Below are 17,979 nucleotides of genomic sequence, written 5' to 3'. Positions count from 1 at the left end.
TACGCGTCACATTTTTCAGTTACGCGCCATATTTTTCTTGTCCCTACCACGGTGGATACGAAGAGATTCGAAGCGATTAATAACAAAAATATATAATGACGATAATAATTCTATTACAATGAAATTCTGTAATAATCTTAGTAGTAATAAGGTAAAATGAAATAATTGTATTATTTGTATTCATGTCTATGATATTAAATGCCTTTTCTTAAATTTTATCTCATCTAACATTATTTAACCAATTTCTGTAAATTTGCATATAGTAGATAATTTTTCGAAAAATAAGGCCATAAAGAAGTTTCACTTCTTACGTGCGTACGCACACATTTTTTTGTCTCAATTATTCTTATTCACCAGGAACAACAAGGTGTCAGGAGGCAATATGGCTGTTGAATAATAATTTAGACTACGATAAGGCACATTCGGCTGTTATCGATGACAGGTGTCCTCTATTAGAGTAAGTGTAGTATAATCAAACTATAAACTTATAAACTTTTTACGTGATAACATCATCGCGAAACAGAAAAGCATAGATTTACAGATAAATTATCTACGGCAGATGGCGGCTTCGTTTATTATTCTTAATAAACCCTTCTTCTGTCTATTGTTAAACCTTAAGAGACAGCTATAAAAAAAACAGAGTATAAGTAATATAATAGGCAAGTAGGTGATCGCCACCACTGCTTAGACAACTGGGTTAACATATATGTGTTAGTAGTCTTTCAAAAGAAACCATTTCTATAGTCGTTTAATATAATCTACATACTTAAGCGCCATTCAGGTTTCTTACAATCTCCTGTTTATTTACTAAATTAAATTCCAATATTTGAGAATTGAAGATTGCATTATCGTGTATAAAAGTGATAACGCCGTCCATGGACACTCTCAATGCCAGAGAGCTCGTAAGTGCGTTGCCGGCCTTTTAAGAATTGGTACGCTTGTTTTTTAAGGACTCTGTTGCTGTTTCCACATAGTCATATTGTGGTGGTGCTCGGAAAAAACTGCCTTAAAACGACGTTGTAATTAATATACGTAATATTAAAACTTCACAGATTAGAGATACAGTATTCTACTCTTTCGGTATCTGAAAATAATCTAGAAGATGACCTATTAGAAAAAGCTGCACCTTTAAGATCTCTTCCGAAAGCTACCTCACCTAGGTTCATAAAAAGCCACATGCCACCCTCTCTGTTACCACCTTCTCTTCTTGATACAACAAAGGTATTTCTGTACGCTAGAATTAAATTAAATTGCCCCAATAGATCTAATTGATTACTTATCATGGATTTTTTAAATCTAAACACATATATTGCATTGTAGTACTTTACAAAAGAAGGAATACAATGACATCTTGTGTTGTAATTAACATATTTTTTTTAATAAGTATAAACTTCTCATACTAGTGTACTAAGTATATAGAGTATAGACGAACACAACTGCTCAATATTTGTTTATAGGTAGTATAGTTCAATTCAATTTAATTGTTTGATGTGACAGTGCTAATGGTAATTTACTTTCCAGGTTGTGTACTTGGCGAGAGATCCAAGGGACGTAGCTGTCTCGTTTTACAACATTTTAAAACTTAAATTGTTTAAAGACATTGATTTTGAACAGTATTGGAATGATTTTCGAAATGGCGAAAGTAAGTTCTCTTCTTCCAACTTGTACTCGTAATGGTTTGAGTATTTTTTTTTATATATTCTATGGCAATAGTTTTAACTTTATGCCAGTTTCAAGTAAAAGTTTGCGTGTTTAAGACAAAGAATAAAATGGCGGGCGTTTGAGGATGACAATTTCTATTGAAAGACTAAACAATAGCGCGTTTCGTTTGTGATCTGTCAAAATGACTTCCCGTGTCTGTAATTGCACAGACATGCTGTCTCTACCGCGAGTTTGAATACCAGTAATCTTTAACGAATACAGGCATACATTTAAAACTAAAAATGTCATACCTAATGTATATTAACGTTGAGTAATATACCGACTTTTAATGTATAATATGAGTTGTATGTATCCCTTTCGATGGCTATAACAATCTAACAAATACTGTAATTTACATCATCACATATATACATATTTAAAAATGAATTGCTGTTCATTTGTCTCGCCAAAACTCGAGAATGACTTGACCGACCGATTTGACTAGTTATGACCTTGAAATTTCTTTGGAAGTTTAGGGAAGGTTTAAACGATGAGAAACGTAAATATAGTCTATATACGCTCTCTGATACATGTTTTAATATTAGGATCTCCGCCGTAAATTTATCGTTATCTCTTACGTATTTAAATAGACTTCCATATAAACACTACAAACCGCATGCTTTCTATCTATTATTGTGACTATAAATTACAAAATTCACGTTAATTTTTTTTATAATTGTAAATACATATTATTTTTATGTATTTTAAAACGTAGCAGTTTTTGTATTTTATTTTGGTTATTATTGTATAAGCCTACATCTGTAATTTAATTTTTTTAATTTAGATACGCACTGTTCCCACTTTACCTTCTCTATTATCTGTTTTTTTCCTTACTACGGTTGGAAGGGATCGCCGAAGAAGAACTCCCGTTGCCTCCTTAATCTATGTTATCTGAATGTATATTATGTATCAAATATATAATGCAACAAAGTGTTGATTAAGAAATTACATGTATTACCAATATAATTATGCATTATCAACTGGTCAATTCTGTACCATGATCGATCTCACTGCATTGGCGAAATTCGTAGTTAATTTTGAAATTTTATTACTAATACTACCTATTTTAATCACAATTCTAACGGAGTGGTACCCACAGAGTGGGAAACGAAAGAGAGACAGCCAGATAAGAAGATACAAAGGTAGCGGGTCCAATGTGGATCCGAACCGCTAGAGTACGCTATGATTGAAAAATTTAGAGGAGGCGTTTGTCAAGCTGTTAATAAATAAGTGTTTGCCGATAGATAATAAGGAAAATAAATATTTTTTACTTTAAGCACATTTACTTTATATTCAGGATGGAAACTAACAGTATTAAAGGCTTTTTTACTTAATATACTTTATTTTTATTAAAGTACATATTTTCAGTTCTTCTGACACCGATATTTGAGCACATCAAGGAAGCGTGGGAACAAAGAAATCATCCTAATCTATTCTTCCTGACTTACGAAGGCATGACAAACGTGAGTATTTGATAAAATAATTATTAATTATCACTATTTTTATTTAAGTGAAGTTGGTAAATATAGACTATATCTATGATGTTAAGGTTGTTAGTTAAAAGTTATATGACTAGGGAAATTATAGAAAATTGCTTCACCAGTGGCTAGAATGTAGCTAACAATATCCCTGATAAGTTATGAAATTGTTAATAATTGTCAATAAATTCTAAGATAAGCGGCACTATATATTAATTTATCGTGGGCTAACAAAGGGGTTTTATTCTGCGTAGGTAAAAAATTCTACCAGAAATGCTTTTCACAGTATTTAATAATAATAAAGAGTGGCGCTAACTAACAGTCTTGTAAATTGGACAAACATACTCAAGCCGACGAAGTTTAGCGATCGTAAAGCCGAGATAGATTATACTAAAATATTCTCCATACAAGTCAAACTGATAACATATTTGGCCCACGCCCCACAGAGGGGCAATTTGATTGTTAACACAAGGTGGAGGCTTGAGACTGAAGCTAACCAAATTGGAACCCTACATAAAAAATTTATGTGCAGCCAGCATCAAGCACAAGGATCTCACTAAATTAATAAAGAAAGATTTATTCATAAAAACAAAATATCATTTAAATTTCTTAAGCGAATTTTTTTTAATATATTAATTATGTTATATGGTTTGCGCAAAAGGATTTCAGGTAGGCTAAGCCAGCAAGGCACAGAAAAGGTTGGGAAATTATAATCTAAGCGGTTTAATATAGAATTAATTTGAATTGCAATCAGTAGTAAAGGATTGGGCATACTTATCAATGGTAAAGAAAGACTGTCGTAATAATAGTGCTTTTTGGTTAATTAACAGTGAATTTAATAAGTTTACTTTCTCATAGGATCTGCCTTCAACTCTATTGAAAACAAACTTTATTGAAAACATACGGCGTTATCAATGGAGCAAATTTATTTATAAGAAGAGGTTTTTAGCAATTTTTTATACATTTAATACCGTCTCTATATTGTTCTGTATTTTGAGACTTATAATTTATTAATCATACTAACTTATCTAACTTGCATTTGTGTGTTTGATAAGAAATATCACGTATTTCCAGGTAAGATCGGGGGTTGGGAAGATTATTTCAGTGACGAGTTAAAAAGAAATGCTGAGCAATGGATGGCTGAAAACCTTGCCGGCACCGACTTGCCTTTTATAATTTAATATACATAATGTCATAAATATTTGTGATATTGTCTTAAAAATAAACGTATTGATAATTATAATATATATTTTTTTATTCATTCCAACTTTCAGACTTCTAAATTCCCAAATAAACAATCATTATCAATTTTTGACGTCCATCGTTCAACAACTGAGCGTTTCTTTAGGCAGTTCCTGCCGTGTACCAGCTCTATGTGGAACCAACTTTCCACTGAAGTACCTATTACCGAACCAATACTACTTATCTTTCGTTGTAAATAAAAAGGAGGGCCATTGGCGGCCATAGATTAGGTGATCGCAAGAAGTGCAAAATACATGAGACATAAACCTACTTAGACAAAATTAACGGAACCAAACAATTAAACATACGTAAACAGGGAAAGGAACACTTAAAAAATAAAAAGGGCAAACGATAATATCGGATCAGTTTGTACAAAAGTTAGGTACAGTAGAGATTAAAAGGGAGATAGAGAAGGACCTAAGCGGATAAACAAGTGAATTCCATGGCAAGTGACTGCTGAGACCTTAAACGATTCGCCGAGAGAAGAAGAGTTATGGGTCGGGATTTCAAGGATATAATTTTCACAGATCCGTGGACTGTGCGAGCATCTCAGTTTAGGCTTAGGATAAATTTGAAATCGTTTTTAGGTGAGAAAGAGTTCATCCTATAGAAATATAATAGATGGAGAGCGTGAACAATAAGCATCAAACGTCTGACGAATAGGTAACCATCCTAGGCGCTTATGAATGATTGGTTTCTATAATATTTTATTTACGATAATATAAACATAAAACAGGTCTCTTACATCTATTATCATTTCTTGAAGTGCACTTAAAGTTTATCATCGTCCAATCACGTCGTAAATATTTTTAATGTAACAATTGTTTGGAATGAGAGTCCTTGCATTGAAATTTTATAATTAAACTAGCGGATCCGACATACGTTGTCTTGTACACACGTCTTACTTACAACAAGAATGGTTAACTGTAAAGTCGGTTTACGCACGATAGTTTAAGGTGACATTGTCAACAGACTTTGATGAAATGATTGCATAGTTTTTTGAATAAAATTGAATCATTTTTATTGAATTATCACTATTTTGTATGGATACAAAGAAGAAGTAAATCCTCAGAAGCATAGGTCAATCGAGTGGAAGAGAGATTATTTTAGCCTTAAACTGCTTTAAATTCGTAATATGTAAAGTGTATATTACATAAACTCTTGATTTGCGATAACCCCAAAAGTCAGCTGGGGTTAAGTTGAGAGATCTGGGTGATCACAATATTGGTGGGCTGTGGCCCCATCTTGCTAAAACCATACTCGTTGTAATATCCTATTAGTGGTGAAAAATAAATAAAAATATGAATAATGTCAATATACCGCTCGCTCGTCACTGTAACTGTTGCATCTCGGTCATATTTGAAGAAATATTTCCCGATGATTATCTTCTAACGTAACTTTGGGGCTTTCTGATGTTATTGTTTTGGATTGATTGATGACCAGTAACGGCAATATTGACGATTGACGTACCGTTCGAGATGAAAGTATGACCCATGCCATTTTCCTCTGAAAAAATCTCTAAGATCTGACAGTAAATTTTGGTTGTCTCCTGGTTTTGATATTTTGGACTATTTGGATCTTATAGATGTAATCTTAAGTCTAACGCCAAAATTCGTTGGAGACTTGAACGGTGGAGCCTCCAACTACTCTAAAGCAATTGAAATTACGAAAATTTCTTACTTTGATATGAAATGCCTCAAATTACAGACATGTTCATGACAATGAAATGTTAGAAAATAATAATGACTATTCGTTGTGTTTTTTTATGGATACTTACAATGCCGAGTGCGTTTCCGCTTTTAATAAATATATAATGCGCCAGAATGTATGTTTATTTTCATATTATTTTTTTAAGTGGTAATTTATGGTTATTGGCCTAAACGCTATGTGGTCTCTATTACATACAGGGACCTGGCATAAACATTCTACAACTTCCAGATGACGTATTCCTTATATAATAAATTAATTTATTTGCAAGACAACCGAGGCTGTAAATACATATATCTTAATAAATATATAAGTAGATACGTCTAAACAATTAACGTTAATTATCTTTAATACTTCAGTATCAATCAACCACCAATGGAAAAGTACAGATTTCCTTACGATATAGAAAACTTGAAAGATGGCTGGCGTAAGTTTTTATATGTATTCTTCTTCTTTTATTCATGCAATTTAATCAAAAGCACTTTTTTTACTGAAGTAGTTTTTTGTCTCTGTCAAATTGTGTTTACGCTGTGATAAAAAGAAACAAAGACAAAACGGTGCAAATATAGTATTTTTTAAAGAACAACGTGTGTGAAAAGCATCTGGAGCGGAAAAAAAATATGTACCACAAAGAACGGTTTGCTAACGGTTTGAAACGGCCGTCGATACACAATTTATATTAAAATAATAAGTTCTAAGTACATACCTCGGTGCGATGTATCCTTAACAAGATGAAAGACACACAATTGTCAGCCGTACAGCGGAAATTGTTTTAGTTTGGAAACAATGAGAGGTTAGACTGATACTGATAACTTGCCTCAATGTAGTTCAAAAAACGCACAGAACACTCACTATAAAATTATAAATTGAGAACGTAACTATTAACACAAAAGTATAAATCAAAATTAAAATGCGTCTAACATAACATAGTAGAACTAAACAGTGAGTAACAAAAAAAATGTGACGATCGGCTGAGATCTAATATTTTGTAGACTAAAATTATGTATTTCGAACCCTCTGTTTCCACCGGTTTCTGTCCAGCGCCCCTCTTACAGTTTACAGTTTTGAATACGATGAGTTTTCGTTGGTGAACGACCACACGATCTTTTGTCTTCTGTGTTACCAACCACGATCAGTTTCTCCAAGTTTCTAGCCGAAATAAGACACAATTCGCTGTAGGAATATGGTTGACAAGCGAATCCGTATGCGGAGTTTGGTCAGTATTATTTTAGCGCTTCGCAGTGGACTACACATCGAAGAAAAGCATTCTTTTTCTTTAAGAAAAGCCTCAGACTTATAGACTTTCATTTATTTTTTATGTAATTGAGTAAACGGGCAGGAGGCTCACCTGATGGTACGCGATACCGCTGCCCATGGACACTCTCAATGCCAGAAGGCTCGCAAGCTTGGTTCGGAAATACTTTATTTGGCAGCTGGTTGCACGATTTGTGCTAAAAATTCTTTTAAATTCGCTTGCATCTTTGGGACGTTTCCGCCTCTAAGCAGACATTACACCCACAATAAACTTATGATCATAGTTTCGTTCATATATTTCAGCGTGGGATTCGGAAAGAGTAGGGCCTAAGCGTTATGTGCTCTCCAGTACATACAGGGACCTGGCATCAACATTTTACAACTTTGAGCTTCGCCCAGACGACGTATTCTTACTCGGATTTCCTCGATCTGGTAATTTGTGATTCTCATAACTAAGCTTATTTAGCCCATATTTATATTTTTTTTTAGCAAATAGAGCAAACGGACGGAAGGCTCATCTAATGTTAAGTGATACCGCCCATGTACATTCTGAATGCCAGAGGGCTCACAAGACCGTAGCCGGCCTTTAAACATCTTATATCTTAATATGCATTCCATACTTTATTGTGATTGTGGCATATTTAAGGCACTGTAAGACAGACTGTGACTATCAGAGTGGGCAGAACTAGACATCAAGGCCGACTGGACTGACTCTTCACGCTGGACTGATCAATTAAAGGTCCTTACGGGTCTTACTACCCAGGACCTGAGACTCACCAATCAGGCAATTCAGAAATGAAAGCAAATTACATGACGACAATAACACGACCTTTAGAAATGAAGAGCGTGACTGAAGAAGAAGAGAGAGATAATAATTGTATTAATAAGCAATCCCATTAATTATGAATTTATATTGTCCCGTAACCAAAAGAATTTGATTGGTTTAGACGAAAACTTTGTACAGAGTGTTGTCAAGGCAAACTTAGCATCTAAAAGTGACACACAATCTTATCATTTCAAAATTCATACCATTGAGATATCATTAACTGCGCATAAACTACGAATTAACATCGTACTATAATAATAGGTTTAACTAAATTAATCCACATTTATGTGTAACGTGGTTAAAGTAAAGAGTTTATCTATATAAATTAAAATAAATCGCAAAATATGTCGCTAAGCGCAAAAAGTGAAGACGGCTTAATCATTTTTTTTATTTAATACATGCACGAGTGATGGTTTAGTGTAAATTTTGGACATTATCATTTCTGAGCCTAATGAACCTATGATAGGTTCGATCCCCGGTTGTGCACCAATGGACTGTCTATGTGCGCATTTAACACTCGCTTGAACGACGAAGGAAACCAACATGCTTTAGACCTAGTGGTCGGCCTCGACCTCAGCGGAGTGTGTCAGGCACAGAAGGCCTTGTCTATTACAAAAACAACTAGTTTCTGTCTGTATTCCCAATTTTGACAAATACAGGAGGTATGACCGCCATATACCGGCTTTGTTTCAATGATCATACATCTCTACGTTAAACGTCCGGTTCAACCAGTATATGGTCATTTTAATTTCGCAGGCTTGCGTTTTTATTTTTAAGGAATGAGTTTTGTTGTAGTGATTATGTTGGAGGGTACTTATAAACTTAATCAAGAATAGTAGAACCGTAAACACAGAAATTGTTTATGATTGGAGCCGGCGGACATAGGTTAAAAAAAACATTCTAAAACACAGTTTTTTTTACATTGTGCTGTGAACTGGGAAAAAAAGGTTCCATACAGGCACCCTATAATGTTGGACATATAAATCTAATAAGAAATATTGAATTTTTCAAGGAACAACGAGATGTCAAGAGTCAATGTGGCTTATTAACAACAACTTGGAATATGAAAAGTCTAAATCAATTGTTATAGATGAACGATGCCCGCTCTTGGAGTACGTACTATTTCATTTTCTGTACTTACCGCACCCATTCCTTAAACACCGCTTCTCTTGCCATACCGTGAAGGAGGTGGGGACCGTTCTACATGCTCCCATGTTGGAACGAAGAGTTACAAATGCCTTATCACGGTTCTTGCTTTGCATTCTTGCTTACGCTTTTATTTTATAGTCTCCTTCCACGGAGACAACTGAAGAGACGGAGGACTAACAGTGAGTGGTATTTCCATATTTTACGTCGCTTTCCACTTGCCCCTCGGTCTGCTTTTCTATCTTCGCCGCTACATAATTGGTACATCAACACGCTAATGTATTTTAATAGCCATAAGAATTTAATTTAGTAGCAACTTATATTCTTTTCGTGTCTGAAAGTCCGCTGCTGTCGAGCTGCTAATATCGGAATTAAGTAAAAAACTGGACACTTGACATCTAAGCTTATGCTGTACTCCTGTAAAAAACTTAATTTCTTGAACAGTTGTAGCGCCACTGAATGTTTATGTGCTATTTTGACACTTTACAGGTTAGAGGTGCAGTTTCCTACTCCTTTTTCCTCTGAAAATAGTGAATTTCAAAATCCGGGAACGATACATTCATCGAAAAAGATTATATCACCTCTGAAATCGCTACCAAATGCTCCTTCACCGAGATTTATAAAATCTCACTTACCACTCTCACTGTTGCCGCCGAACCTTCTGGATACTACAAAGGTACCACCATTGTTAGTTTTTTTGATAAAATAAAAAGAAAGGCAGCGTTATAAGCACCAACCTAACGGAAAAAAATTAAAGAAATGGTAATAGAAGTCATCATAGTTCTTTGAGAGGCTCGTATTGATTTAGTGGCTGGAGTAGGCTGGAGCCTGACTGGCTATAGCCAAGGGCTGCTACTTCATAGAAATGAAAAAGATTTCTGCATGACGGTTTTCTGAAGTCTGCAACAAATTTTGCCCGACCTCCCCAACCTGTAATCGACTTCTGCGATAAATAATCTAGGACATGACTATTGTAGTGCCAAGGGTGGCAAAAACTTCACAGTCTATAACTTGAAAATTTATAAATCCGGCACTGTATTGGTTAAAAGTAATTCAACTAAGACAACATATCTTCAATATTAATTCAGATTGTATATTACGTTTCTTGTTAATACTTTAGTAATGTTAGCGAAAAGATATTTCTCTTTTTGAATTGTTCATTTGTTCGTTTTTCAGGTCGTATACATAGCACGAGATCCACGAGATGTTGCGGTATCTTACTATTATATTATGAAGCGCTTACTTCCTGATGATATTGACTTTGAGAAGTTTTGGGGTGCGTTCCGAGATGACAAAAGTAAGTGTTTTGCCATCTGTTAGGCCAGTACTTAACATGAAGCGTTTCGTTTGATTTCGTTTGATTATTGGTTAATGGAACGACGGGCTGGTGATAATCACAAACAAGCTAAACGTGCCATTGTAAAGGTTTACGTAATTAGTTTTTGTTCACCAGCTACGAACAGAACAATGACATCATATTCAAACGAAAAGAAAGATCGGTAATTATTCCGACCCCTAAATAATATACAAGTTCTCATCGTTAGCTTTCCTGTTGTTTGTAAATGACTTCAAAGGAAAAGCATATCAATTTGACGGGTATTTTTAAACGTTATATTGCAGTAAATTGAAATTGTTATTTACATTCATAAGTGTAGAATAAATTACTTACATGAATATACATATATCCTTTACAAAACATTCCAATCCCGAAGTAAACGTTACTACTACTAAACTATTACACATTTAAAAAAATTTCTAAATTTAGTCCTTCTAACACCGATATTTGAACACATCAAAGAGGCCTGGGGACAAAGAGGTCATCACAATATGCGTTTCCTCACCTACGAAGACATGTCAAAAGTAAGTATATTTTTATCATTTGCAGCGATTTATGTTCAAAGCCCAATCAAAAAAATACAATGTTTTAAATGTAAAAGTATTCGTATAAAGAAATAATACTTTCACTTCCAAATGCTACATACTTTACTAAATACTAATTAATTTATTATCAGGACCTGGCTTCAACTCTTCGACAGATGTCTGAGTTTTTCGGTAAGGAATACTCGGAGGAACAAATCCGTGGTCTGTGTGAGCATCTCAGTTTTGACAAATTCAAGACAAACAAATCAGTCAACGGCGAACAAACTGTATTGAAAACATTTGACATTATCAATGATAGTGACTGCGCTTTTATAAGGAGAGGTACTTTTTAAACAATACAGACAGACAGAGATACATAACATTTATTACTAACGAAACACACACACAGAAACACACAAATAGTAAAAAATAATTAAAAAATTATAATAATAATAAGAATTTCTGGAAAGAAAAAAATGAATAAGGTATATAATATATTTTATCTTAAGTCTGTGTGTGTTGTGGTAGTAACTGGTCCTGGCTCAGCATTATGCTGAGGAGCAGACGTGTTCCACTTTCATTGTGCCAGTGACCAGCATTGTACTATTCTTAAGATCCAAGGCTACAAGACAATTACAAGTCTTGGCAACCATTTCGACATGAACACACATAAAATTGACCATAAGTCAAATTTATAGCTTAAATTACCTTTTAGAATATAAAAATTGACAACCATAAAGATCTCGTTCCTTGCGGTGAAGTCATGTACATTTAAAATTAATATTAGGTATAAATTTAAGTGTTTGATAGAATTAAGTTTTAAGTTATATATTATACAATGCCTTGCCCTAATTTCGTAGTTCAACCGTTCATGAAATAATGAAAATATAAATTAATAAATGTATTATAATAATAAAATTAACGCCTGCTGTTTAATATTTTCAGGCAAAGTTGGAGGTTGGGAAGACTATTTCAACAGTGAACAATTAAAAGAAAGTGCCAATCGTTGGATGTCCGAAAACCTCGCTAGTACTGACTTGCCCTTTTCAATTTAATATTATGACTATTCCTATATACACGAATAAATGGTATTATATCATCTATTTGTTTCTATTTCTATTATTGTTTTCTATTTTTTTATTATTGTTTTGCGTGATATTTTTAAGGTACTTCTGGCAATGTGAGTTTCCAAGGGCGGCGGTATCAGTTGAGATACTCCTGCCCGTTTGCGTATTACGCAAAAAAATATCACAAATTCCTAAACATGTATAACTTCCACGCTCTCAGTGGACTTTACCAATGTTAGGGGGCTCAATTCTAATCTTAACGCGGTTCGCTTTCACCTCGAAACTGTGAAGCCGGCCTCGAAATTCTTCCTTACTGAGACTCGGATATCCTCCCCGGCTGATACTTCCTACCACTCCTACCCGGAGTACAAATTAGAACATTCATTTGTGCCGCGGGCGGGTGTTTGCGTGTACGTCAGAGAGGATATCTGTTCTCGTCGCCTCGGGTCGCTTGAAGGAAGGGACCTATCTAGCCTCTGGCTGCGCGTAGACTGCGACGACCATCCGCGATTCTACGTATGCCTGTATAGGTCTCATAGCGGAAATACCGAAACTGACCGACTCATTGAGCACATCCAAATGGCTACAGATTCCCTGCTCGAAGGGGTTCCTACCGCTGAAATCGTGATACTTGGTGATTTTAACGATCACCATGCCGATTGGCTCGGCTCGGAAACCACCGATCACGATCGGGAAGATCCTTTCACGACTTTGCTTTAGCTTACGACCTGTCACAAATGGTCCCTGCGATTACGCGAATACCAGATGTGGATAGTCATAAACCCTCTTTGTTGAACCTTCTGCTGACCTCACATCCGGAGACCTATCAAGTCTCTGTTGACCCGCCATTGGGTTCATCGGATCATTGTGTGGTCCGGAGTACTGTGCCTACTACGCGCCCTCCTCGGCCCCGTTTTTCGGGTTGTCGCCGTATTTGGCACTATCGGTCAGCAGATTGGGATGGGATGCGGTCTTTCTTTGCGTCCTACCCTTGGGGGCCTATGTGCTTTTCGTCGAAAGCTCCAGATTCCGTCGCTGCCTCTGTCGCCGAAGTGGTTCTGCAGGGCATGGAACTCTTTATTCCATTTTCTGCGGTGCCGATCGGTGGCAGCCCTGGTTTAAGCGTTCTTGCAAGGCAGCATCGCGTCGAAAGCGAGAATGCTTTAATGCATGGGCGGTAGCGGCGATATCTCGTGATGTCAATACCAGCGAACATAAAAAAAGCATATAACTCAGCCTCCAGGTCCTTCAAACGGGAAATCGCTAAGGCAAAGTCAGAGCACATTGCCAGATTTGGCGAGATTCTGGTCTCTCGCCAAAGCTGTACAAGGGAATTTTTATCAGCCATCCATTCCACCGCTGCACAAGGAGGATGACTCGCTCGCCCACACTGCGAAGGAGAAGGCCGACATCTTGGGCTGTCTCTTCGCGTCCAACTTGACTTTGGATGACCAAGGGCGATCACCACCGACGATTTCGCCGTGTGATTATTCAATGCCGGAAATCAAATTCCGGCAACATGCTGTTCGCAAAGCACTACCTTCCTTGGACATTCATAAGTCGAGCGGGCCGGATGGGATCCCTCCAATTGTGCTGCGTACTTGTGCTGCTGAGTTGGCTCCGCTCATGACGCGCCTATTCCGGTACCTGTACTCGCTCGGCACTGTCCCGAAGTGCTGGAAGACCGCTTCGATACATCCGATCCCTAAAAAAGGCGATCGCTCTGATCCCTCCAACTATCGCCCAATAGCTATAATCTCCTTGTTCTCCAAAATAATGGAATCCATTATTAATGGCCAGCTCTTGAGGTATCTAGAGGGCCACTAGCTGATTAGCGATTATCAGTACGGCTTTCGTCGTGGTCGTTCGGCTGGTGACCTTCTAGTATACCTTACACATAGATGGGCAGAGGCAATTGAGTCCAAGGAGGAGGCGCTAGCGGTTAGTTTGGACATAGCGAAAGCCTTCGATCGGGCTTCCCGAGAAATTATGCGACTGGATCTCCAGCTTTCTGGCCGATCGGAGCATCAAGGTCGTCGTCGACGGAGCATGTTCAGACCTTAAACCCGTGAATGCTGGGGTCCCACAAGGCTGTGTCTGTGTCTATCCCCGACCCTTAAATAAAATACCCTTTGTCGCTACTCCTCTTTTCGAAAACACTCTTCTTGAAGCCACAGCCAGCATCGGAATACTTGGCGTTGACATATCGAACGACGTTCAGTTTCGCGGTCATTTGGAGAGAAAGGCTAAATTAGCCTCCAAAAAGCTTGGTGTGCTCAGCAAGGCGAGACGGTACTTCACTCCGGGCCACCGCTTGCAACTCTATAAAGTGCAAATACGGCCCCACATGGAATACTGTTCTCACCTCTGGGCGGGGGCTCCCCAGTACCAGCTCCTTCCACTTGACCGTATCCAACGAAGAGCGGTTCGAATCGTCGATGACCAATCCCTCTCCGAGCGGCTCGATCCTTTGGCGTTGCGTAGTGATGTGGGGTCACTCTGCATCTTCTACCGCATTTACCATGGAGAGTGTTCAGAGGAGTTGTTCGGATTAATACCTGCAGCTGAGTTTCATCATCGGACGTCGAGGCAGAATACAAAATTCCACCCGTATCACCTCGACGTCCGCAGTTCCACGACAGAGCGTTTTTCAAGGCAATTTTTGCCGCGCACCACCGCTATGTGGAACCAACTGCTCACTGAAGTATTTCCGAACCAATTCGATTTAGGGTCCTTCAAGAAAAGAGCCTACAAATTCTTAAAAGGCCGGCAACGCACTCGCGAGCCCTCTGGCATTGAGAGTGTCCATGGTATCACTTAACATCAGGTGAGCCGCCTGCCCGTTTAGAAAAAAAACTTAGAACCTTTTATCATCCATAATTATTAACTTCAGCATATTTACATAGAATTATATTTAATGATTTTCAATAAATAAGATTTTAAGTAAATATTAATGATATAGAATTATTAAATTGAGAAGAAACATATCATCTTCTTTCATAGGAACTTTTAAACTATTGTGCGTTGTTAACGGTGGCGAGCAGTCATTTGTTACAAAAGGTATTAATTATTACAAAATCCTAAATGTATAGTGGAGTTTTTGGACAAGTCTTGTTTGGCGTTTTCATAGACTCGCGTAGCTCCGGTAAACAACTTTCATGAATCCATGAGATAAGCTTTTTATTTGTAAAAAAAATTGTATTAAGGTTGGTTTTTAAGATTTAGTCGCTTCTTGCACTTAGTTTTTTCCTTACTAGGGTTTTCTGGAAGAGATCGCTTGTTAGCGATAAGGCTGCCCGTTATATCCCTTATAATTTTTATGTAGTATTTTATATAAAAGTAACGTATATAACCGAAGTGTAAATAAAATAAATTTTGTACCAATATTAAAGCCGAAGAATTAACGTTAGAAGAGTCTTAACAAAAAATTGAAGATAAAAGGCGAACGTTGGGTGACGGAAAACTGGCTGGCACTGAAATACTTATCACTGTGCTCTCGACACTCTTATCGCAGTTGGAAACCTGTCTAAATAGACCTCTATGTCCAATTTCAGAATGTCTTCCGTACTTTAATTTTCTAACACCCACTCATTTCTTAATTAAGGGCCGACACTTTCATGATTACCCACCGAGAATGACTTAAGAACGAGATGATACTTAGTGCAGAAAACTTTCCCTTGCCAGTGCAGGACAGTAGTAAAGCAGCAGCCGAAAACGAGGAGTCACATATAGCTGCAAAACCATATATTTTTTAACATACGTATCAGCCATGCATCCGGAAAATTATAATATAAGTACATTCAACAATAATAAGGGGTTATACGTAATAAGTAATATGCAATTAATTCACGAAATTGGAGAATCGTTGTCTACTAAGACATGAACCCCTATTGGGAAGGAGAAAAGGCTTTCGAACAATATTATAAAACTTTACAAGGCGTGTGTTCTGTCCTCGATGAAAAAACACATTGTGTAATTACTATGAATCAATTACGTCATGGCTTCGAGGAACTCAAATACAACGATCATGTGTTGCTTACACAGCACCCGGGCACGCATTCGAAGCGGCGTCGGCGCGACCTTATCAATGGTGTCAGATACGCGGCACACTGCTTATTCGGAGTATTGGACGAATCATTCGCTGAGAAATAACGAAAGGATATCTCTTTAGTTAAAGAGAATGAACAGCATTTCGCAAACCTGTGGGAAAATCAGACATCTGCATTGGAAGCGGAGTACAATCTCATGAAGCGGTCAGAGGAAGAAAATTATAATTTACAATAAGTAATAAATCTATATGCAAACGAAGTTAAGAAGGCAATTACTACTCAAGTTAGTGAAATTAATAGTCTAGAGCGTATTACTCAGTTTACTCTTGACAGCATCTTAGCAACGAATGTACTTGCTATTTTTAAAAACATGCAGGAGTATCTTATTAACACCATCACCGATAATTATCATGGTCGATTTAATTTTCACCTTTTTTCATCGGAACAATTACGCAAGGAATTATATATAATATCTAATTATATTTCAAGAGATGTTTCTTTTTGGCAATATATATATATATATATAAATTTCTAAGAGTTAAGGCAAGGATGCTTTATGACCAGTTAATATTGGAAATCTCGGTTCCGCTTGTCAGCCGAGATGGTTTTGAAATCTATAATGTGATTTCTGTTCCTTATAAGAGTGACACACTTATGATGGTCAAAATTATCCCTATTCCAGATCTCGTCGCAATAAACAAAGAAAAAATTCATATAAACAAATGTCAGAAAATGAATTGCTATAAGTTGTGATTATTATTCCGATATTTATTATTGTAAAGTTACATGTTAGGTAGGTAGGTACTTAATCTGTATTACTGTCTATAATATGAAGGTAGCTTATGTAAGACCGGAATAAAAAAGCAATGTCAGTTTGAGAAAATGCCATGCGATAACGATTGGATTGACCTGAATAGAAAGAATACATATCATGTGTGGCGATCAAATCTCTGCAAAACTATTAAATACGAAGAAAGGTATCATTTATGCTCATAATCATTATCAGAATGTGCTCAAGACTGGACCAATGGTCTATTCGCATTATATGAATTCAATTAATAATATGATAAATGTGTCTTTATCCTCGGATGTTATTGAAAATTCAAAAAAACACCTACACGATTAATAGTCTTGACAAAATAGGCACGGATCTGGAACATATGCGGAAGGAGGCTCCCATAATTAGCAGTGTGACATTCCACGACGTACATCAGTATATTGCCTTACACGATATTATTATTGCGGAGGTTTCGTCGAGCAGGTACGGTAGCACCTGTCCAGCAGATACCATCTGGCCCAGCAATGATGCCGATACAGCAAACAATTGATGGGCAGCAGGAGACATCGATTGCGGCATTGGCAGCCGGTCTCGCAGTGGGCTCTAGAGAACCCATCCGGGACCAGACTCCGATAGGTCTTAGTGTTAGTGATAGTGCCGTGGACTGGTGTAAGAAGCGTTAGCATAAGTTTAGAGGCTTTAATTATTTCCTAGAGACTGTTAAGCATATAATGGATTCATCTTGCACTTTTTGCCTTGCCTTGCCCACTTTTGCCGAAATGTAAAAATTTTGTTTTATGGAATTTTCAAATTTGACTATCTTGTTTTAATTATAAAATTATATTATCGTTTGCAGTTACCTACGAAAATA

The 17,979-nt window shown here is 36.8% G+C and overlaps 1 protein-coding gene and 1 long non-coding RNA gene across 4 annotated transcripts; both read left to right on the top strand.

Annotated features, from left to right (window-relative positions):
- The first annotated feature begins 4,051 nt into the window (after positions 1-4,051).
- On the top strand, positions 4,052-4,424 carry LOC123708696. The gene is made up of 2 exons (XR_006753642.1): positions 4,052-4,120; positions 4,254-4,424. It is a non-coding gene; the product is annotated as an uncharacterized LOC123708696 (long non-coding RNA).
- Positions 4,425-6,479: 2,055 nt separating this feature from the next.
- Positions 6,480-12,313, top strand: LOC123708695 (sulfotransferase 1E1-like). Of its 3 annotated transcripts, none has more exons than XM_045659528.1 (8): positions 6,480-6,555; positions 7,686-7,814; positions 9,221-9,320; positions 9,844-10,030; positions 10,531-10,651; positions 11,120-11,214; positions 11,367-11,406; positions 12,160-12,313. In XM_045659528.1, exons 1-8 carry the CDS (start codon positions 6,504-6,506, stop codon positions 12,267-12,269), a joined length of 834 nt encoding a protein of 277 aa, XP_045515484.1. In that variant the 5' UTR covers positions 6,480-6,503; the 3' UTR covers positions 12,270-12,313. The 3 variants fall into 3 exon arrangements, with proteins under 3 accessions (XP_045515484.1, XP_045515482.1, XP_045515483.1); XM_045659526.1 differs by having other exon boundaries at positions 11,367-11,556; XM_045659527.1 differs by lacking the exon at positions 6,480-6,555 and adding an exon at positions 6,608-6,921 and having other exon boundaries at positions 11,367-11,556.
- The last annotated feature ends 5,666 nt before the right edge of the window (positions 12,314-17,979 follow it).

The sequence above is a fragment of the Pieris brassicae genome, chromosome 4 (genome assembly GCF_905147105.1).
Source record: "Pieris brassicae chromosome 4, ilPieBrab1.1, whole genome shotgun sequence".
Classification (NCBI taxonomy): domain Eukaryota; kingdom Metazoa; phylum Arthropoda; class Insecta; order Lepidoptera; family Pieridae; genus Pieris; species Pieris brassicae.
The sequence above is the reverse complement of the archived record's forward strand: the minus strand, read 5'-3'. Positions and strand labels throughout refer to the sequence as shown.

Excerpts from the sequence above, each read along its gene's own strand:
- LOC123708695 (XM_045659526.1), top strand. The coding sequence starts at position 6,504 with ATGGAAAAGTACAGATTTCCTTACGATATAGAAAACTTGAAAGATGGC. Across the intron at positions 7,815-9,220 it reads ACTCGGATTTCCTCGATCTG|GAACAACGAGATGTCAAGAG; the intron begins GTAATTTGTGAT and ends GAATTTTTCAAG. Across the intron at positions 10,652-11,119 it reads TGCGTTCCGAGATGACAAAA|TCCTTCTAACACCGATATTT; the intron begins GTAAGTGTTTTG and ends TTCTAAATTTAG.